The sequence below is a fragment of the Protopterus annectens genome, chromosome 3.part0 (genome assembly GCF_019279795.1).
Source record: "Protopterus annectens isolate FY-2018-M chromosome 3.part0, PAN1.0, whole genome shotgun sequence".
Taxonomy (NCBI): domain Eukaryota; kingdom Metazoa; phylum Chordata; order Ceratodontiformes; family Protopteridae; genus Protopterus; species Protopterus annectens.
In genome coordinates this window covers 1,135,713,282-1,135,736,078 of record NC_056731.1, presented here as the reverse complement: position 1 = coordinate 1,135,736,078, position 22,797 = coordinate 1,135,713,282, and the positions used below count along the sequence as shown (strand labels likewise).

The 22,797-nt window shown below is 40.6% G+C and overlaps 1 protein-coding gene across 3 annotated transcripts in view; it reads left to right on the top strand.

Annotated features, from left to right (window-relative positions):
• Positions 1-22,797, top strand: part of RBBP8 (RB binding protein 8, endonuclease) — a 2,682,217-nt gene that overhangs the window by 2,069,822 nt on the left and 589,598 nt on the right. For all 3 annotated transcript variants that reach the window (XM_044065365.1, XM_044065366.1, XM_044065368.1), the window contains one exon: positions 10,550-10,638. In XM_044065365.1, coding sequence (XP_043921300.1) covers positions 10,550-10,638 — 89 coding nt within the window. The remainder of the gene's footprint in view (positions 1-10,549; positions 10,639-22,797) is intronic.

Sequence of the window (22,797 nt, the reverse complement as noted above, 5' to 3'; positions counted from 1 at the left end):
AAAGAAGGATTTGAGGGGTTACTCTACAAATGAACACTTAGATAAGTGCGAATTGCAATAGCAGCTAATATTAAATGCTATGTGTGTCTCCGGTTTAAATGAGTCATGCTCTATTAATTTTGTTTTAAAACTAAAACATTTGGAAGTTTAAGAAGTGTTTTAAAGAAATAAAAATACATTTATAAGCATTTTATTTTTACATTCTCATTTTATTATTGTAACGATGTTAATAAGTAACATTTTTTATGGATTGTAATTAAATGATCAGAATTAGTTTTTTATTGGACTGACTCAGCTGACCTTTTTAAGGTATTGAAATGTTAATAGAGTGATTAGTTTTTTTTAGTTCTGATGAAGTTTCTGTACTATGAAGAGAGCAAAATGCTTAACTGTTTAAATAAGGCATTATTGGGTTGACAGTCTGTGGAATTATTTCTGGAATTTACTTTTCACAAGTTATTCGGCTTCTGTCACCACACTGGATTGTGTTTTTACTGCAGTGAAGCTTAAACTGAGTCTATTCTTTATCTGAATCAAGGGAGAAATTACTGAGTGAATCTGAAAAGAAACCGAAAAATGAGAACAATATTAAACATATGTTAAACTCAGTCACTCAAGTAACTAGTCCTAAGTTAGGCACATGAGATGAAAGGTAGTATCCCTGTTGTTTGTTGTTGTTGTTGTTGTCCAGTTAAGCAATGTCATAACTAGAAGGCCACTGGGTTGGTTTAATTGATGTGAAATTCTGAGAAGTATGTGTGATCTCATAGTATATGTGGTAAAGGTATGGAGGTTTGCTCAAGTTTTTAGATGCTTTGAAGTTATGTGTTGATTGAATGAGACGGCAATTATTCATAAAACTGTAAAATATGTCTAAGGATAAGGTTAAATGCAAATCAAAGGAACATGACTGTTCTTGTCTTTTGACCAAGAAACAGGTGCCATATGGAAGTTTTCCTTAATCCCTGTCATTATGAAGGTATTAAGTTGAGTTCCTTTTGAATGTAATGTTGAGGAGTCAGCCTTTGTACAGCATGTATTTAGGGTTTAGTAAAGGTAACTCTGCACCCAGAAATATCATACTAGCCTGGCTTGTATAATCTCCAACTAGATTCTCCTCTGCTGTTTCTAGATTAGGCCAGTCTTAGTTTAAGCTTCCCAACCCACAGCTTTTTCTGAACTATACTGCTTGCTTTTCAGTAAACTCACTACAGCTGGTACATATGTTAGTGCAATATCCTTATTAGCATGCATCCTCTGTTTCAGTGGCAATCATCAGCCATGCCTTTTTACCATTGCTGCAGTATGATGTGGAACTGGGTTCTCCAACATCATTCATTGTGGAAGAACTGACACTGCCCCATTCATAAAGGACATTGGTAGGGAAGCAGATATGGTTGTGGGGGAAAAGGGTAGTAGGTAAAAGCTTGTTTTCTAAAAAAAAAAAAAAAAAAAAAAAAAATATCTCTTGTTTTCCCGCCTTACTGAGCTAGAATAGTCCAGTTTCAGAGCTTGCTGATCCCTGGGCTTTGTTTGCAGTTCCTGTTACTGATCCTTTACCTAATTTGGAAGAGAGGAAGTTCCTTTGCTTACCATTGGGAGTGGGAAGCATTGAGCTGCCTGTTGGTCCAGTTTTGTGAGGTTTCAGCCAGCAACTTGTAGTTTATTGGTCGTTTTGGGCCAGTTCCTAGCTTCTTTCAGCCCCCTGATATAAAAATGCTAAACGCGCGTTTTTAGCTTGTACCTACTCAGCACAGATCCTCGTGGTGGCCAGCAGAGTAATCCAAGCTTCAGAGAGCTAAAAAAGCGACTTTACCTGATTTAAGTATATTTTTGTGGCTTTCCACTTCTATTTATCTAGCAACTGTATTTCGCCTGCTTGCTGATACATTGTTATTGTTTATTCTGCATTTATTCTGTTATTGCACTTGTTTCTCAGTTTGTTACTTTTAAAATCTGTAACTGTTGCAAATTGTTTGTGTAGGCTGTGATAGCCGATTTATAGCATTTATAAGTGTTTACTGTATCTGTTTCTGCTTGTTTTCTGAAAAAAAATATATATATATCTCTTGTTTTCCCGCCTTACTGAGCTAGAATAGTCCAGTTTCAGAGCTTGCTGATCCCTGGGCTTTGTTTGCAGTTCCTGTTACTGATCCTTTACCTAATTTGGAAGAGAGGAAGTTCCCTTGCTTACCAGTGGGAGTGGGAAGCATTGAGCTGCCTGTTGGTCCAGTTTTGTGAGGTTTCAGCCAGCAACTTGTAGTTTATTGGTCGTTTTGGGCCAGTTCCTAGCTTCTTTCAGCCCCCTGATATAAAAAACGCTAAACGCGCGTTTTTTAGCTTGTACCTACTCAGCACAGATCCTCATGGTGGCCAGCAGAGTAATCCAAGCTTCAGAGAGCTAAAAAAGCGACTTTACCTGATTTAAGTATATTTTTTGTGGCTTTCCACTTCTGTTTATCTAGCAACTGTATTTCGCCTGCTTGCTGATACATTGTTATTGTTTATTCTGCATTTATTCTGTTATTGCACTTGTTTCTCAGTTTGTTACTTTTAAAATCTGTAACTGTTGCAAATTGTTTGTGTAGGCTGTGATAGCCGATTTATAGCATTTATAAGTGTTTACTGTATCTGTTTCTGCTTGTTTTCTGGAAAAAAAAAAAAAAAAACCAAAAAAATATCTCTTGTTTTCCCGCCTTACTGAGCTAGAATAGTCCAGTTTCAGAGCTTGCTGATCCCTGGGCTTTGTTTGCAGTTCCTGTTACTGATCCTTTACCTAATTTGGAAGAGAGGAAGTTCCCTTGCTTACCAGTGGGAGTGGGAAGCATTGAGCTGCCTGTTGGTCCAGTTTTGTGAGGTTTCAGCCAGCAACTTGTAGTTTATTGGTCGTTTTGGGCCAGTTCCTAGCTTCTTTCAGCCCCCTGATATAAAAAACACTAAACGCGCATTTGCGCGGTTTAGCGCGATTTAGCGCGGAGCTGCTACCGTTGCACACTAGGGCAGTGCCGGTTAAGCAGATTTAAGCTATTAGGGCTACCTAAAGTCCACTCTTCAAATTTTCCCTTAAAACTACCTTCCTCGAACTATACTACTGATCTAATCAGCATATCCTGTAACTAAAAAGATCATCTCTACCTAACTCCGAGTAGCCTATTCTGTATCTGTCAAACCTAGCACTTGCTCCTACAGTACTTATCACCAAGATACAGCACTTTTGTTATAGATAGTACCCCAAAAAGGCAAAACCCCATTTCTCGGACACCCACATCCCCCGGAATCTCTTTTTAAAGTTTTTTTGTCTATTCCTTCTAGCATGTCGAGGGATCAGTTGCTAGTATCCTCTCCTGCTCAGCTGGTGAACCTGGGAATATTGAGGCAATGTTACAATTGCCTCATGTACACAGACAACCCTCTCCTCCTCCCACAAAACACAAATACATGCGAGAGATGCAACTATACGGCCAAACTGGAGGCTGAGCTCTCTCAACTTAGGACTGGCAAGACCAGACAGGAGGAGAAGGTTACCACACACACTATAGACCCAGTCTCACATAGTACCATCACAACCTCAAATCATACACATAAACACACAAAGACATACTCGGAGGCTCTGATCAGAAATCTACCAAAACAGCAGAGGCCACCAAAGCAGACACCCAAACAACCACCACCTCAGAACACAACACCTGCAACACATAGACCTCACAGTCAGAGTGTCAAACAGTCACAGCCCTTAAGGCCAAACACAATGCCAGACACACTAGTCATTGGTGACTCCATAGTCAGACACACTGACGTCCCGCTCACCAGACTGAGTAAGGAGAGAGTTACAGTAAGCTGCCTGTCGGGCGCTAGAATCCGCCACATAACGCAAGCACTCAGGTCTCTCAACAGCAGGTACAAATACGGCTCAGTCATTGTCCACGCTGGTGCAAACGACCTGAGACGTACCTCCTTGGACTACATGAAAAGAGACATTGAGGAGCTCTCTGATTATGTAGCCCAGGCAGGTATGACCCTGACCTTGAGCAGTATCCTACCTTCACCAAGAATGATGCCACAATACAGAGATAAGATGATCAGCTTTAACAATTGGCTTAAACTCTGGTGTCATTCAAAGGGGATCCAATGTCTGTCTGCCTGAGATGACATGCTGGACAAGCCACGCTGCTTCATGAGGACGGCTTGCACCTGTCACCCTGGGATTCGGATATTGGCAAAGGCTCTTGCCACCCCATAGTGCCTTTTTAGGCAAGGCTCAAATTCTAAACCTACCACCCTAGAACACAAAAAAGGAGAAAAACTAAGGGTAATGCTGCTCAATGCCAGAAGTCTAAATCTCAAAATGCACGCACTCGAGGCCCTTCTCAGTATGGAGAACATCAATGTCTGTGCTGTGACAGAAACCTGGTTCAAGGCTCCTGAGAGCACCCCAGCACTAACAGGTTTTACCTCATACCATGCGTTCCGGCCCCAAAATCCGAACAATACCAAGAAACGAGGGGGGGTATCCATATTCATCAAGGACACCCACACCTCAAGACTGGTGGCAACACACGATGCATCGGAGACCATCCAGGTGCAATTAACCATAGGCAAGACTGCTCTGCAAATTGTAGCATGTTACAGGCCACCCTCACAAACTCAGGAACCTCACATGGCTTTCCTGAAAACACTGGAGGGATAAATGTATCTCCAAACACCATCATACTAGGTGACTTCAATTACCCTAATATAGACTGGGAACACTACTCAAGCCCAAACACCCTAGCCCAAAAGTTCCTGGAATTCATAAACTCAAATGCCATGGAACAACTAGTCACCATCCCCACAAGAGGAGAAAACATACTTGATCTCATCATCACGAACATGGGAGCACAATGTTCAACACCGGAAGTATACCCCTCACTGGTGAGATCAGATCACAAACTAATCTTGCTGGAGGTCCTCATCCCAACCCACCTGAAATAAAAAAGACCACAGTAAAAAACTTCTCGAAAGCCGACTTCACACTTCTAAAGACTAGTGTGGTCTCCTTTAAGGCCCCCGAGCCGGCGGAAAACAGTACTCAAACCGCTGAATCACTTACAAATGCCTTCTACCAGCACCTGCAGCACTGCATGGATAAGGCAATCCCAAGCAAAACAAAGACTCTTTGTACCAAGGGCAAGCATCCAGTCTGGTGGACCCCAGCTATAAACAAACTCTACAACAAAAGGAGGAAGCTACTACAAGATAGAGCAAAATCCTTAAAAGGTAAGACACCCTTGATCACTATAAGTAAAAAACTAAGAGCTCTCATAAAATCATCCAAAGCAAATTTTGAGAGAAAAATAGCTAAAGACTCAAAGGACAATCATAAGGCCTTCTTTAGCTATGTTAGAAACCTGGGAGGAAACTCCCAGATATGCTCAGAACTAGTTCAAAATGATGTGAAGATTACTGATCCTACAGACATTGCCAACATACTGGCTGACAGGTTCAGTGCAAACTTCTCCCCCCCAAAAGGAGAGATATCTATACCAAATGGTTGCAGCCCCCCAAACATCTCAAACGCCCAAGTGAGAACTGCTCTCTCCAAAGCAAAAAACACAGCATCCATGGGACCTGATGGTGTCCCAGGCTGTGTGCTCCACGAACTCAACGAGGAATTAAACCCACAGCTAGCCAGCTGTTTAATCATAGTCTCACCTCTGGATACGTACCCAGGGAGTGGCGCACTGCGACTGTGGTCCCACTTCACAAAGGCGGTGCCTCCACAGACCCTGGAAATTACCGGCCCATTAGCTTGACAAGCCTTATCTGCAAAGCTATGGAGAGGATCATAATGGACCTCATAAATAAAGACATAGGGAATTTGCAGACTTTGGATCCAACCCAGTTTGGCTTTGTCAAAGGCAGATCATGCCTTTTAAACTTGGTTGACTTTTTCGAAACAGTCACCAAAGCCATTGATGAGGGAAAGGCAGTCCATACAACCTACCTCGATCTGGCGAAGGCCTTCGATACAATACCCCACTCGGCTATCATTGAAAAACTCATCAGCTTAAATGTTAACCCATACATCACAAGATGGGTTGCAAACTGGCTGAGTGACAGAACCCACAGGGTCAGAGTTGCTGGCGCCATGTCAGACTCAAAGCCTGGCACAAGTGGTGTCCCACAGGGCTCAGTCCTGGGCCCACTCTTGTTTGGCATCTACTTTTCCGAAGTACAAGCAAACACAGGAGGGTTATGGCTGACAAAGTTTGCAGATGACTGCAAACTGGGCGCCGTAGTCGAAAACACATCTGACACAGATATCCTTCAGAAGGGTCTCACAGAAACGGATGACTGGTGCCAGAGCCATGGCCTAAAGTTAAATGCCAAAAAATGCATAGTCATACCCTTCGGGAAAAACAAGGTTACCCCTAGCTACCATATAGGTGGTAATCCTCTGAGCACAGAAGAAGTTATCAGGGACCTGGGGACCCAGGTTGACAGTAGCCTGTCATTCGACACCCATGTAGCTAAAGTAGTTAGGAAGACCTTCTACATTGCCCACCTCATCATGAAGGGATTCACATCTAGATCAAGGGAGGTCATAGTCTCCCTATACTCATCACTCATCAGACCAATGATTGAGTACAATGCCCAATTCGGAATGTATCTGACCCGAGACTTGCAGCAGCTAGAGAGGCCACAAAAGTTCCTCACCAAAAGGATAAAGGGTCTCAAAAATCTGTCCTATGCTGCCCAACTGAAAGAACTCCAGCTCTATTCAGTCGCTTACCGCTTGCTCAGAGGTGACCTTTGCCTGACATACAAGGCCATGTCAAACCCAGAGTTGATGAATATGCTTCACCTCAAAAAATCTAGATCCGTCAGAGCCACAAGGGCGGGAGACTTAAACCTCGACACGGCTATTAATAGGACGTGCTGGAGGGATAGATTCATCACCCAAAGACTCCCTATGCTGTGGAACAAAATCCCGGTATATGTGAGGCAGAGCACCTCGCTGGCCTTGTTCAAGAGAAATCTTGACCAATGGATGGGAGATCGCAGATATACTCCAGGGATTACCTCAGTGTCACTGCTAGACAGAGGCACAGCAAAATAATGGGTATAGTTCCCCATACAAAAGGGGTGGCTTAAGCCACAAAACTGTGGGCTAGGCTTATAAATGCCCTCGGGCAGATAGCCTAGTATGAACCTATGAACCTAAGAGTACAATGATGTGGACGGTCCATTAGGAGCTGATAGTAAGGCAGGGGATAATAGATGGATACAGTCCGCCCTCTAGTGGCCAACCTTTGTAAGTACAGCAAGGTTCCTTAGAGAGCCAGAGGCTGGGAAGCCTATGAACTGTGGTTTTATCGTGGCCTTGGGAAGGGCAGAAAAAGCTAGATAAGTGGGTGTAGAGAAAGGGAAGTGTGGCTGCTGCAGAGTCTGAATTACAGTGAGTTCTGGTAGGGTTAATAAATAAATAAAATAAAATAAATAAATTGACTCTGTTTTCACCTTAGCTATCTAAGAGAGCTTGCTGACTGTGAGCTTTTGAGTATTTCTAGGACTGCAGTAAGGAGTACTGGCATTGTCTCAAGTCTGTCTAGACTCTGCATTGATTGTATGGTACTATTTTACTTAAAAGGTTAGCTCCAGATAGATGAATTTGGGAGACAAATACATGCACCGTCTCAGAAGCAGGACCTGGCATTCTTCACAGAACAGCAGTCTGCTTCCCTTTCATCATACAGGAAGAAAAGAAAGAGACAAAGGCAGTACAGGTCAAGGGAAAATTAAATGACATTTACTGCTAAAGTTAGCTCATGGTATGGTCAGGAGTACAGCCAGAAAATTCTGTTTTATACCCACAACCTCTGCTTTGTTGCCCTCCCCAACTTTAGTTTTAAAAATGTATACATTTTCCCAAAAAGTGCACCCCCTCAAACAAATTTTATATTTGCTTAAGTAGTCCAACTTCAGTACATTTTACTTAAATCTGGGTTGTAGGTAATAGTAATAGTTCATACAGATCTAGACATAGTTTGGCCTCAGTAAGTCATACTGTACGGATCTCAAGCTTGCAGTTCCAAACATAATGTTTCTGAATGGTGTTCAAAAAGGAAGTAGTCCAATGAGTACAATAGTATGCCTGCTAGCACCCTGTATCAGTGATGCCTTATGGATTTTTAACAGCACCTGAAGAGGCTTTTCTTTACTGAAAAGGTTGCTTCCATGTTGTAGAACTTAGAGGCTGTTCTGGTGATAAGCAGCATGGTTTTATTACATTGAAATGTATGCTTCATGAAACTACCCAATTTTCATAGGAATTTCATTGTGTTTAAAGTTATCTTTATGAACTCCATTTTTCCCAGTAGAGCCTCTACAGGTTTCATGCATAGAGTAAAGATGAAAGAAGTTTTGCAACTAATAGAACATTATTGCATTAATTATATTGGTGGAGAAGGAGAAAGGGGTGCAGTTTGTTTCTCACTCACTTAACAATGTCAATGTTGTGTTCATTTTCTTCACAAGCGAAAAGTACTGGAATGCTTTTCTCATCTTCCTTCTTTAGTATGCATGCGTATATGACTGCATGCGTATATGAACACCATTTATTTTTAAATTCTTTCCCTTTCTACTGCCTGTTTGCAGTCCTCATGGGTTCATTCATCTGGACTAGGCTAGCTGTCCTTGTGGGCCATATTAAGCCTAGACAATTTCCTTTAAAAGTGAGAATCCAACCCTGTACCCTGTGCGTCTGATGCAACCACCCTAACCATTATGCCAATCCCCAACTCCCAAAGAAGGTGAAACAAATGCCAGCAAATAGTCCAGAGGTCTGATGTTTGCAGTTTACATTTTGAAGTATCGGAGATGCCCACTAAAGAAAGTGTTCAGAGGCTGTAGTATCATGTCTCTGATGTTGTTCATGGCTGCAAACCACAGTTTCTGAGCCCACGCAGTAGTAATGTCATCTTTCAGGACTATAACAGTAGAGTTTCATCCCTGTTTTTTTATTTAGTCTTTAATCATTAATCATAAGCTGTAGAAAAGTCCCGAGATAATGGATACAAGCCCTTTGGGGCTGTGGTTTGATTGCAGCTATTGCATTCATAAAAGTTGGCCTTAAAGGAAAACTCTAGCCTAGAACTAAAAAATAAATGTTTTTTTCACTCTGCCTTTGTTTCCTGACCTATTTTAACACCTCAAAATCATTCTAAGTGCTTTATTTGTAATTTTATCCTGTTTTCCATAACATGGGGCTTGATGTATCAATGTGATCTTGTTCTCCCTCAACCCTTTCTGTTTCCCATAATGCTTTGGATGACTCATGCTAGACATAAGAAAGTAACTTTGAATTCCCATGCCATTGGTATATAATGGGATTTGTGTGAGTCACTGTTATTTTCTTTACCGTCTGTAAAACGACTGCTGCTTTTCTGTCTGTAATCACCCTCATTTCTGTTTGGCGCAGACCTTGTCTTACACTGTACTTAGAAGTTATCCAACTACAGCCAGAAAAGTAATTAAATTGCAGGTTTTGTAGTCTAAGAGGAACTGATTCTGCAAGGGTCTCTCAGTGCAGTGACAGTTTTAACACCTCTGCAGTAGTGTGGAGGGAGGGGACTCTCAATTCCTTTTGAACTACAAAAGAAAACACTGAACAAAGGCCTGCAATAAAGTTACTTTTCTGGCTGTAGCTGGATAACTTCTAAGTATAATGGAAACAATGTCAGAACCAAACATAAATGAGGGTAATTAGAGAGAGAAAAGAAGCAGTCCTTTTACAGAAGGTAAAGAAAATGGGTTCCTGTCACAGTTGAACTTGTACAAGTTCGAACCACATATGGTCAAGACCATACGTTCGAATTTGTAAATGTTTGTGCATTTAAATGAAAATCTCCGTAAGCAGAGGCTTCCATTCACTTCAATGTGGTGCGATCTCGGAGTTGGTATATTTAATTAGCGGGGAGGGGTGCAGGGGAGCTTGCCCTCCTGCTTACAACAAGTTATTGTTTTGTCCATTGTGTAGTTATTTTTTTTTTAAATACTCGAAGTTCTGTAACTCCAAACATAATGGTTCAACCATTAGGTGTTCAGAGTTACGGAACTTCTACTATCTAATATAGACCCAAAGAAAATAACAGTGACCCTCACAAATCCCATTATATGTTGTTTGCATGGGAATTCAAAGTTACTTCCTCGTGTCTGGCATGAGTCATACAAAGCATTATAGGAAAGAGAAATGGTTGAGGGGAGAACAAGATCACACTGATACATCAAGACCCATTGGTTGCCATGTTGTGGAAAACAGGCTACAATTACAAATAAAGCAGGTAGAGCGATTTTGAGCTGTTAAAATAAGTAAGTAAACAAAGACTGAAAAAAAAAACAGATTTTTTTTTTAGTTCTAGAGTGGAGTTTTCCTTTAAGGAGCCACATTACTGTAAGCTGGCATTGCATTTTTGAATATTTTTGGAGAGTCCACACCATGTTGCTGTTTAGATGTTTTGTGAGTGTAAAATTGAAAAATGAATGTGAAATAAGTGATTTGTTATTCTAGGAAACCATCTTTTGCAAGACATGTGGAGCATAGATCCAGGTGCAGATCTTTCCCAGTACAAAACAGATGCAACATTAGTAGAGACAAAGGTATGTGGATATGTTTTGTGAAGAAAATTATTATAAGTCCCCAACAGTAAATGTTAAAAGTTTTTCAGCTCAAATTTACCTTTGATAAAGTACATAATCAGTTAAACTTTGATGAAACGCAATGTTCATTGCATATTCCACTGTAGCAACTTATGGGACTTTTGCATCAGGAGGCCTAATGGACAGACCATCTTCCGGAGAATAGCACCCTTCTCCCTTTAGGCCAGACAGATACCCTTCGCACCAATAGTAATGGTACACAAGAGACACGTGTCCATTCCATTTTCACTTCTTCATTCCTGCAGTCTGTTCAAGATCAAATGCATTGTTTTGAAAGCATTGTCAGTCAGTCTGTTAGGACTGGCTTCCATAGTTGGCAGGTGCTTTCCTCACTGGGAAAAATATTTAATTTGTTTTTCTGTATGTAGTTTGCATGCTTGGTAGCAGTAGCTTTCAAGCATCAGGGCTACTTCTCAGATACTGAGTAAGTAAATAATTGCATTATGTGTTTGAAACAGATCCCCCACAGACCTCCACAATTGTCTTATTTTTTACCTAGGGTCTAAGCAGAAAGTTGCAAATTTTTCAACACATATCCTTTTTTATTTCCCCTGAGGCCTGACGACAGAGTTGCAAATTTTCCCCAATCTGCAGGGTTGAACCAGAAAACCATCAGAGGCAGATACTCCCGTTGTCTGAGACAGCAGTGGAGTTGACCAAATCTGCTGCTGAAGCTCCATTGAAAAATAGAGACTCTCTAAAAAAGGAGTGCCACGAGGCTGATTACTTTCATTTGGAGTCTGACGGCCCCTCCAGGCTTATGGACAATAATGTCTGGGAATGCACTTTTCCAACTTCTGACCCTCTCATCTGCTTTGACCTTTGGCGTTGCCCTCTGAAAATTACCTTGTACTTAGATGACACCTTCCTCCCTGAGCTGAATAGTGCCAGCATTTGGTTATTCTGGATGCCACTCTCTGGGCTTTTGGTTCCAGTACCTATGTTATTGTATCCAAGTTGAGGGCATTTTCCCTTCACTCTTTGGGAGTACATCAGTGCTTCTAGGATTGGGATATCAGATGCCTGACCACATCTAGAGATCTCTAACATTTTCTTTAATTTTGAGGCCAGGACCAAACCGTGTAGACAAATTGGATATCTGCCAGTTTGATACCCAGTGGGCCTTCATCCATTCTCCCATCCCATGCTTCATCAGATCTTATTTGACCAGCCCAGGATTTTGTGGCTTTCTTGAAGACCCTACATCCTTCCTTCTTCCTCTTCCCTCTGAACAACCGTCGGTGTTCTCAAAACAGGTTAAGGGAAACTTTCCCCTGCAGACTCTTGACTCCTTTGACTCGAAGAGGATGAACTGACTTATGATGACCAACTGTCCTTCCCCTCTGTATACGAGTCCAATGCTGAAGACACCCTCTGCCCTGCTTCTTGACCAGAGGATGTCACATTTTAGGGATATCCTTCATAGAATGAGGCATCATTTCAAATCGGAGGCTAATGGGCCATCTCAGGCCCAGATAATTTACAGCAAGCTGTTCAGCTTGTTTGGGACAAATCCCTTGGCCATTCTTTAAATTATTGAAGGCTTGTAGAATACCATTTGCAAGCACATCCTTGGTCTCAGATTCCCAACCTCTTTCTGCCAGCAGACCAAACCATTTTTACATACTTGATAATTCCTTCAAATGCCTTTACAAAAGCTCTGTAGTATTTGTGGATTCCAGCAAGGTGATAACTGTGGCTCCAACAAAAAAATGCACTTTCCAGTGAGAGGGAATGTAAAATTCTCAGCAGATTTGGGAAGGAAAATTTACATATGGCCTTCCTATGATAACTGTTATGATATTACTACCAAGTGGGATATCTCACCTGAGATAGCCATATATCCCTGTAGGATACCAAAGCCTAGGTGTCTTCTTCTTGCACCATGTGTCCAAAATATGAGCAAAGTGTGGCAAGGTTATAGGGTACATCCTCAGAAAAACTGGTATGAATTTTTACAGGGAGTGTTGAAGGCTTAAGTCTGTCTCAAATCCCCCTCCTACCACTTCCTCCCCTCTGAAGAGACAGATAGATTCTTCAGAGGAGGACAATTCTTGTTAAGGGGGGATTCCTTAACATACTCTTCCCAAATTCACTTTTCTGTGTGGTGTGAGTTTAGTAGACTTATGTCTCCAGACTCTGCTGTGGAGATACAATGCTGAAGATGATGCAACATTTTCAGTGTCAAGGGAAACGGGTGTCAAACATGCAGCAAAGGTGTCATGGCCTTATATACATGGGGGTCCCAAAACCATCTGTTGTTCTTCCAATATCTGAGGCTTTTAAGATATCTTTGTCATGACCTCCGTCAACCCTTACCTAACCTGTAGCAACCAAGAAGCTTAACATATTTTTATAAAGTACCAAGCTCCCATAAATGTTTGTATAAGAACCCCTCTTCGGACCCTACTGTCATTTCCCTAGAATCTTATAATCCTGCGAAGCTCCTGCCTTCTATCAATGCCCTTTCTAAGTTTACATCTCCTCTACTCTGGCTTTTCATACTCTTTATTATCAGATACATATGACCAGGTATTTTAAAATATCTTTGTTGAACCATCACTTAAGACAGACACACGTAAATTAACATAAAAAAAAACAATAAAACTTTTCATGCATTATACACTGCATACATTTTTTTCTGTATAACTGTCATACACTCCAACACTACATAAATTACTTAGTTCCTGCCTTCCCTTAAACCTTTACAAAATACCTGTACAGCCGTATTGATAGATGTATACAGCGAGCTGTGCCCACTTGTATTAAAAGTAAGACAAACTCAAAAGACAAGCCACCTTGGTGGAATCACAGTATCAGTCATCTGTAAAGTAAAAGAAAAAAATCTTGATCAGGCATAGGAAGACCAAAGCCCAACATACTAAATCCCCCCTGACCATTCCAAGCAGGCAGCTAAGAGGGCTAATTAATACTTCAAAGGTTAAATTTGAAGAAAGAAAGGCAAAGGACAACCACAAAGCATTTTGCAGCTGTGTCCAAAACTTATGTAATATGCAACAGTACACAGAACTTGTTGTAAATAACATCACCCACACTGAACCAGGGTCCTAATGGAGAGATGAAAAGTCAGCAAGTAAAGGAGAGTAGGAGTGCTGAAATTGAATTCATCAAGTCTTGGTGAGTACCTTCGCGAGGTGGACACTGTTTTTCACAAAATCTCACCAAGGCGACACTGATATATGCTATATAAATATACTGTATATATCATAGACAGAAGTAAGTCAAAAACAAAAAAGATAGCTGGGTGCACAAGACCTAGGATAAAAAAGTGCCCAATCCTGATAGGTGCACTGGTGCCAGGACTGGAAAAAATGACAGTGTAGAATCCTCAAAATACGAAAACATTCCTACAATGAGGCCAGGCCTGGCCCAGGGGGAAGATGCCCCCCCCCCCTCCAGTTGTAGAAGGAAGTAGCAGAATTGATTGGCCAAAGAAGAGCCATAAAGATGATAGAATGGACTTTTGAGGATAAGAAAGATTATGTATTGTTACTATTATGTAAAAAGCCCAGAATTTCCAGCCACAAGATATACAGAATAATTGAGAGAAATTAGAGGAAAGAAAAATACTTTTGCAAGAAAAACTGTCAGAAGCTTCAAATAAAAATGTGCGTTCATTAATACAACAGATTTTTGTAAAGCAGTATATAGATCAAGAAACTTTGATCTGTTTGGAAAAAGAAGCATCTGAGGAAGTGCGAAAATATAAACAACAAAACCTAGAGATTTTTGAAAAATATAAAAAAGAAATATGGACATAGGAAAGAAAGAAAGATTTGATATGGTGCAATATTTATGCAAAGGAGAAAGCCAAGTTAACTAATATAGAGAAGGCAGTTCAAAGACATTCAAAGAGAAATACAGGCAAAAGTATCCGGATATGGAAAATTTCACAATAAAAAAATTAGTAGCACAAAAATGTAATGTGGAAAAGAAGTTTAGTAAAGCAGAAGTTAAAGAAATAGAAGTTGAAGTTATGGAGTGCCTGCAAAGTGAATGATTTAATGTAGAAGGTCTAACACAGACTACATCACAGCAGGATGGAGTGAGTCCCCAGAATAAGGAAAAGCAAGAAGATCAGGAGACATGAGAAGAAGAAATATGGACATGGGAAAGGAAAAGAGATTTAATATGGTGTAATATTTATGCAAAGGAGAAAGCAAAACTTACCAATACAAAAAGAGCAGCACCGAAGATATTTGAAGAGAAATACAGGCAAAGGAATCCGAATATGGAAAACTTTACAATACAAAAAATGAGGAGATTAAAAGGAAAAGTAGAAAAAGAGATTAGTAATGGAGAAGTCAAAGAAATAGAAATTGGGGTTATGGAGCAGCTAGAAAGAAAAGGATTTAGTGTAGAAAATCAAATGCAAAAAGCACCACAACAGGATAGAGCAATGGATATCCAAATTAAGGGGGAACCAGTAGAACAGGAAGCAATTGGTCAGGTATCATATCAAGATATTTTGGAGCCTTCCACAGGAAACTAGTATAAACGTTCACTTGAAGCTAGACAGCAAAGGAAGGAACAGGAAACTGTGGAAACTCTGATGCAGTCATTGTTGAGAAGTGATAGGCCAGTGAGTTCCCATATGATAGGAGCAACGGATGGCACAGGATGAAGTTGAGAATGTGCCACAGGACGATGCTATAGAATCTTCTATAGAATCTTCTATAGAATGCCCGCAGGAAACGGGAAATAAGGGATGTGCCCTCAGTTTGGAAGAAAATGAGTTAAGAGAAGAATTGCTTTATTTAATAGACATAGACAGATATATCAAGATCAATGAAAGAAGTAGATTGCAAAAGGTTAATAAAACCCCAAATGTCAGACGTTTCATAAAACAAATGAATGCAGTAATTAGAACTGCCCATAGAGATCCATGCGGTATAAGAGAAGTAAACAGAATGTGTTACTGTTCTGCTAAATTAATAACTGATAAAGTTCTACCACAGGAACACAGGGTAGCGAGGGAAAGGAAGGGGCGAAAACGAATACCATCATGGAAATATCGAATAGAGAAAACTATAAAGCAGCTAAGACCAGAAGTATCACTGTTAGAAGATTATAGAAGAGGGAACAGATCAACAAAAATAATAAGAAAGACAGATGTGATAAAAGCAATTTGTAGTATTAGAACAGACCAGGATCTATCATGTATTATCGCAAATAACAAACTAAAAATTTCAGCACAGGCAGAAAGACTTAGAAGATACGAGGATAAATATAAAGGAAAAGTACAAAATAAGCAATTTATTCATGATCCAAAAAATGTTATAGAGACTTGGGAAGTAAGGTAAAAGGAATTGAAAGACTGCCAAAAAAAGAAGAAATTGATACATTTTGGAGAAGTATCTATGAAGATCCTATGGAGCAGAAGAAAGGTGCTAAATAGATAGAAGAAGTAAAAGAAAGAAGTGGGTTAAAGATACAGGATATGAAATGGGATGAAGTAACAGCCAGAGAGATTGAAACAAAGTTAAGAAAAGCTTCTAATTGGAAAACCCCAGGCCCAGATGCAGTACCTAACTTTTGGCTGAAAGTATTAATATCTTTGCATGAGGATTTAGCCATGAGTAAGAACTATTTATATGTGCACCCTGAACAGACACCGTACTGGTTAACAACAGGAAAAACAATGCTCTTACTTAAGAGTGAACCTGCAAGCTACTCTAAACATTATAGACCAATAACTTGTCTTCCAACAGTGTATAAACTAGACACGGGAATTGACACCGACAGAGTTTATAGTTATTTAGAAGAAAACTCAATTACAGCAGTACACAAAAGGGCAATAAAAGAAAGTCATATGGAACAAAGAATCAATTGTTAAATAAAGTTATAGTGGAGAACTGTAAAAAGGGGAAGAATCTAAGTATGGCATGGATTGAGTACAAAAAAGCATTTGATAGTATCCCACATTCATGGATAAAAGAGTGCTTAAAAATGGGGTTCCTATTACGTTATCAAATCACTAAGTGCTTAAAAATGGGGTTCCGATTACGTTATTGAATCACTAAATGCCATTCATTGGTGTGTGTTTTGTGGGGTCGCAGTAGAGTGGGGAATTGAATCTTTGCCCTTTCCCCACTGTAGTGCGACGTTGGAGTTGGTATGTATAATTAGCGGGGGGTGGGGGGGTGCAGCACCCCACAACAAATGATTCGATGAATGGCCGTTACCAGTATTTAGCCGTTACGCATTTAGTGATTCGATAACATAATATAGACCCTAAAAATGTATAAGAAAGGTAACCCCTAATTACCACATAGGTGGTAATCCATTAAACACGGAAGAAGTTATCAGGGACCTGGGAACCCAAGTTGACAGTAACCTCTCTTTTGACACTCACATTGCCAAAGTGGTTAGGAAGACCTTCTACATTGCCCACCTGATCATGAAGGGATTCACATCCAGATCAGGAGAGGTCATTGTACCCCTGTACTCTTCACTTATCAGACCAATGATTGAGTACAACACCCCATTCGGAATGTACCTTACCCGACACCTGCAGCAGTTGGAAAGACCCCAAAAGTTCCTCACCAAAAGGATAAAGGGGCTCAAACATATGTCATACGATGCCCGACTGAAGAAACTCCAGCTCTATTCAGTCGCATACCGTCTGCTAAGAGGTGATCTGTGCCTGACATACAAGGCCATGTCCAACCTGGAATTAATGGACATGCTCCACCTCAAAAAATCCAAATCCACCAGAGCCACGAGAACAAGAGACTTAAACCTCAACACGGATATAAATAGGACGTGCTGGAGGGACAGATTCATCACCCAGAGACTCCCTACACTATGGAACAGAATCCCAGTCCATGTGAGGCAGAGCCCCTCACTGACTCTGTTCAAGAGAAATCTTGACGCGTGGATGGGAGATCGTAGGTTTACCCCAGGAATCATCTCTGTGTCACTGCTGGACAGAGGCACAGCAAACTAATGGGTATAGTATTCTCATCCTAAGGGGTGGTGAAAGCCACACACACTCTGGCTAGGCTTATAAATGCCCTAGGGCAGATAGCCTAGTATGAACCTATGAACCTATAAGATACACCCTACACTGATTGACTGCATTACAGTAACCATGAAACAATGGCAGACCACTTTGCAATTAAGCCATGATAAAGGACAGATTATTATCCCAGGGATAAAAATTCAAAGGGAGATATTCCAGGTTGACTCTCTGTCACCGTTGCTATTCTGCCTTGCCATTAATCCATTAAGCTGTTTACTTAACAGCTTAGGCCATGGCTACAGCTTGGCTCTTAGAAAACAACAAAGTCTAATGACTTCTCATCTTCTCTTTGTCGATAATTTAAAACTGTATAGCTCATCAGATGAGGAAGTGAAAGCAAAGTTGCAGGTTGGCAAAACTTTTTCAGAAGATATTGGAATGTGATTTGGTCTTGATAAATGTGCAAAAGCAACCTTTAAAAAAGGAAAACTGCAGCACCAGGAAAACATCAATTTGGGACAAGAATGTGATATAAAAGAACTTGAGCAAGAGGGAGTCTATAAATACTTGGGAATTGATGAAGGATCAGCAGTAAAACATGAACAAATGCGAATAAAACTCAGTAAGGAATACTTTAGAAGACTTAAATTAATCTTGAGAACAGCATTGACATCTAGAACAAGATCCAAGCTATAAATCAGTTTGCTCTTCCTGTCCTAACTTACAGTTTTGGAGTGATTGACTGGCCCCAAAAAGTATTGGATAGACTGGATATTAAAACAAGAAGGATGCTTCACTCTCACCAAATTATTTATAAAAATCAGTGTATACCAGGATTATATATTCCCCGTTCTGAAGGAGGGATGGGCCTCCTTGAAATTGATTACATGTATAGATCTGCAATCATGGGACTCCACACATATCTACTGACCTCACAAGATCCAAATGTAGTGAAAGTTTTGAAACATGAGGAGAATAAATCTAAGATGACGTCTCTGCTTAATCTAGCAGAAGCATATCGACGTCAAGCAGAAATGGAAATCAAACCAAAAGTGGATAAAAACCAGGTAGCAACTGAATGTGCTAAAAAATAAAAGAAAGAATATAAGGTGAAGGACCAGATGAGAAGGCAAGAAATGTGGAAAAAAACATAAATATAGTTGCAAGTATAGAAAACTTCTGGAAGAACCTCATGTTGATCAAGAACAAATGCAGGAATGGTTAAGGAGAGGTGAATTCAGACCAAGGAATGAAAGGTTAATATTGGCAGCCCACGATAATGGGCTACTTACATGCTGGTTTACAAAGTCCATTGAACATGTGGGAGAAACAGACAAATTTAGGTTTGTAAAACCAAACTGGAAACCATCACACACCTTGTTGCTGCTTGTGACACACTAATGGCAGAAGGACTTTATACTGAAAGGCATAATAATGTGGCGAGACTGTTGCACTGGGAATTGATCAAACATTATGGTATCGAAGTGGCTGAAAAACACTAGAAACATAAGCCACAAAGCATCATAGAAAATAATGAAGTTTATATCACATGGGATCACCCATTACCAACAGTCCAAAAGATAGATGCTAGAAAACCGGATATAGTGGTCCAAGAAAAGAAGACAGAAATAGCATTGATCATTGAAATTGCCACACCCAGTGACTACAGTGTCTTGCATACAGAGACACACAAAATCATAAAATACCAGGATCTGCAGGCAGAAATGAGAGGCTTGTGGAAGAAAGATACTCAGACAGTTCCAATAGTAATAGGAGCAACGGGTCTTATAAAAAATAATTTACAATCGTATTTGGATATGTTACCAATCCATGTAACCCCATACGAATTGCAGAAGGAGTCATTACTGGGCACATTGCGAGTGCTGCGAAGAGCATCACTGGCTGACATGAAAGATTGAAACAGTAATAATTTCATGAACTTTAATCGTACTTCGACTTAGGAATGGGGTCCACTCTTGTCATGGTATTAGAAACCCAAAAGACTTGGAGAAATTTAAAAAAAACAGGCCATTGCCAACCTTTGGGCTGAGAGATTCAACTCAAATTTCTCTCTCCACTCCCTCCGGTAGTCCAAAGGAAATATTGCATACCACAGTCCCCCCAGCCTTTACAAGGGAACAGGTCTTCAGTGCACTTTCCAAGGCCAAAATCACTGCATCAATGCACCCCAGTAACATGCCAGGATACTTACTAAATAGCATGAAACACGATCTCTCTGGTCCACTTGAATCACTTTTCAACTGGAGCTTACAGTCAAATTTTGTGCACAAGGAATGGAAGATGGCTGCAGTCATTCCCATCCACAAAGGAGGTCCAACCACCAATCCGTGTAGCTAAGTTCCCCTATTCCTAACCAGCCTCATGTGTAAGGCCATGGAAAGAATCATCATTAACATGATAATGAGGACATAGGTAACCTGCAAAAGCTGGGACCCATCACATTTTGGCTTTATTTAAGGAAGGTCATGCCTATTAAATCTAGTGGACTTTTTTGAGAGGCTCATCAAAGCAATGGATGAGGGCAGTACTATGTACAGAGCTTACCTTGACTTGGCCAAGGCTTTTGATACAATACCCCACTCAAGCATTATAGACCAGCTCACTAAATTAAGTTTAAAACCCCTTTTATTGCCAACTAGAGAGCCACTGATTGGACCCAGGAGATCAGAATAAGTGAGGCCACCTCCACCAAGAGGCCATCTGCAAATCAAGCCAGTTTTTCTTGATTGCCATACCAATTATATAGGTTCATAGGTAAGTACTAGGCTAGCTGCTCTTGTGGGCAATTTTAAGCCTAGCCAATTTCTCTTTTTGTGTTCAAAATAACCTATCCCATTTGGTAATAGATTATTCTTACCCATACCATGGTTTTAGAGTGTATATCCGAGAAGTAAATTCCAAACAGTATGGGCTCTGGCACACATCCCTGTGGAACACCACTGGTTACGGGTTTGCTGGTGGAGGTAGAGTCACCTGTTTTGACTGTATGTATTCTATCAGTAAGCTATTTTGCAACATACCTGACAATATACAGGTTGATCTCCAGCTGGTTGAGTTTATCAATAATGCCTGAGTGGGGAATAGTGTCATAGGCTTTGACTAGGTCCAGGTAGGCCGTATTCATGGATTTGCCTTCATCCAGGACTTTGGTGACTATCTCAAAGAAGTCCACCTAGTTTGAGAAGGGATCTCCCCTTTAATGAAATCAAACTGGGTTGGGCCGAGCGTTTGGAGGTCTCCTTTATCTTTGTTGATACGGGCCATGATTATTCTTTCCATAGTCTTGCAGATTAGGCTGGTCAGGCTTATGGGTCTATAGTTTCCAGGGTACCTCCTTTTTAAGTAATGGGATGATGATTGCTATTTTCCAGTCAGCAGGTATGAATCTAGTGCTTAGACTGTCATTAAAACGAGTATCCAGCGGTTCAGCTAGTTCCTGTTTTAATCCATTTAAAACACAGCCTGGGATATTATCAGGCCCCATAGAGGCTGTGTTTTTGGCTTTGGAGAGAGTGTTTGCGACCTGCTCCTTGGAGATACTTGGTGGTAGGGATGCTTTGGGGGATATGTGGTGGAGACAGGGAGGAGAAGTTTTCAATGATCCTGTCAGCTAGCAGGTTGGCTATTTCTGCGGGATCAGTATATGTGGTGCCATTAAAAAACAGGTCGATATTAAATCAGCGAATGCTTAAAAAAGTGAACACTGATTTATCGACCTCATGTAAGTGAAAGCTTACAATCCTGAACACTTAGAACAGCGATTTTTTTTCCAAGGGAAAAAAATCACTGTTCCACAAAAGAAAAAAAAAACTTTAAAACATTACATAAAGTAGGGGGCTGTGCCCCCCACACCCCCCTACTTAAATATACCAACTCCAAGATCACACTACGGTGACAAAAACGACAAAGTAACAGAGGCGGCCAAGTGATTTCTTTCCCAGGGAAAGAAATCGCTTATATGCCATTTCACTATTTTGCTGTTTCATGCTATCAAGTTCGATCAAGGCACATTCAAAAGAATGCGTCTTCCATCATATAAATGGAACCCTAACAACCAGTTCTGCACAGATCTGGGTTTTTCCTTTAAAGTTTCTGATGTAGCTAAAAAAGGTTATCCTTGGTGAAAGAGGCTAATTTGTATTCATAGTTAGCTTTAGAATGCCTTACTTGACACCGTAAAACTCCACTGCCAATCATGAGCAGACAGGTGATCCGCTGTGGCGACCCCTAACCAGGAAAAGCCGAAAGAAGAAGAAGTTAGCTTTAGAATGCCTTATGAGGTGTCTTGTTTGCTTGTTTAAGCCGAGGAGGGAATGCTTCCAAATCAGAGACCCTTTCTCTCTGCTCTTGGACAGCAATTTCTTTCTCTTAGTGTATAACCTGTTAATGGTGGATTTCCACCAGACTGGCTTGAGGATCTTGCTTTGATCCTATCAGGTACGGCTGAGTCAATGCATATGTATAGATGCTTATACAAGGCATTGGTGTGAATCCCAATGTAGGTGTCCATGCCATCAGTGAGGGCAGGGGCTATGAAGCTATTAATGCCGTCATGTATTATGTTGTAATTGGCTTTAGAGAAGTTTTTTAGCCTAGTTGCTAATGAGGGTTTAGATGTTGTTGTTACTTCTAATGAGACTGATTTATGATCAGACCTCACTAGGGAGAGACGCACACATGGGGTGGTGCAACGATCACCCATGTTAGTGAACACCAGATCCAGAATATTTGGTCCCCTTGTGGGGGTTTTGATGATGTGAGGTATTGCCAGCTATGCCAGGAGAAGTAAGGCAGTGGATTTGTAACATACGCCAGTTTTGTAAAGAATTATATATCATTTGTATATAAAACTGATTTGTACAGATTCTTGTGTTGAAAATGTATTTGTAAAGCTGCTTTTGTTAAAAATGTACCAACATTGGGTCCTGCCAGACAGAAACAAATACACCTACATGTCAGACTGTATTGTAACTGTTGAAATGAATATATTGTAACAGAGGATACTGGAACAGAAGAGGTTAATCTCAGTCCAGCTAACTTTGAAAAATATTCTGTAATTAAATTACTTGGTTTAGGCCATAAAGATTGTATCT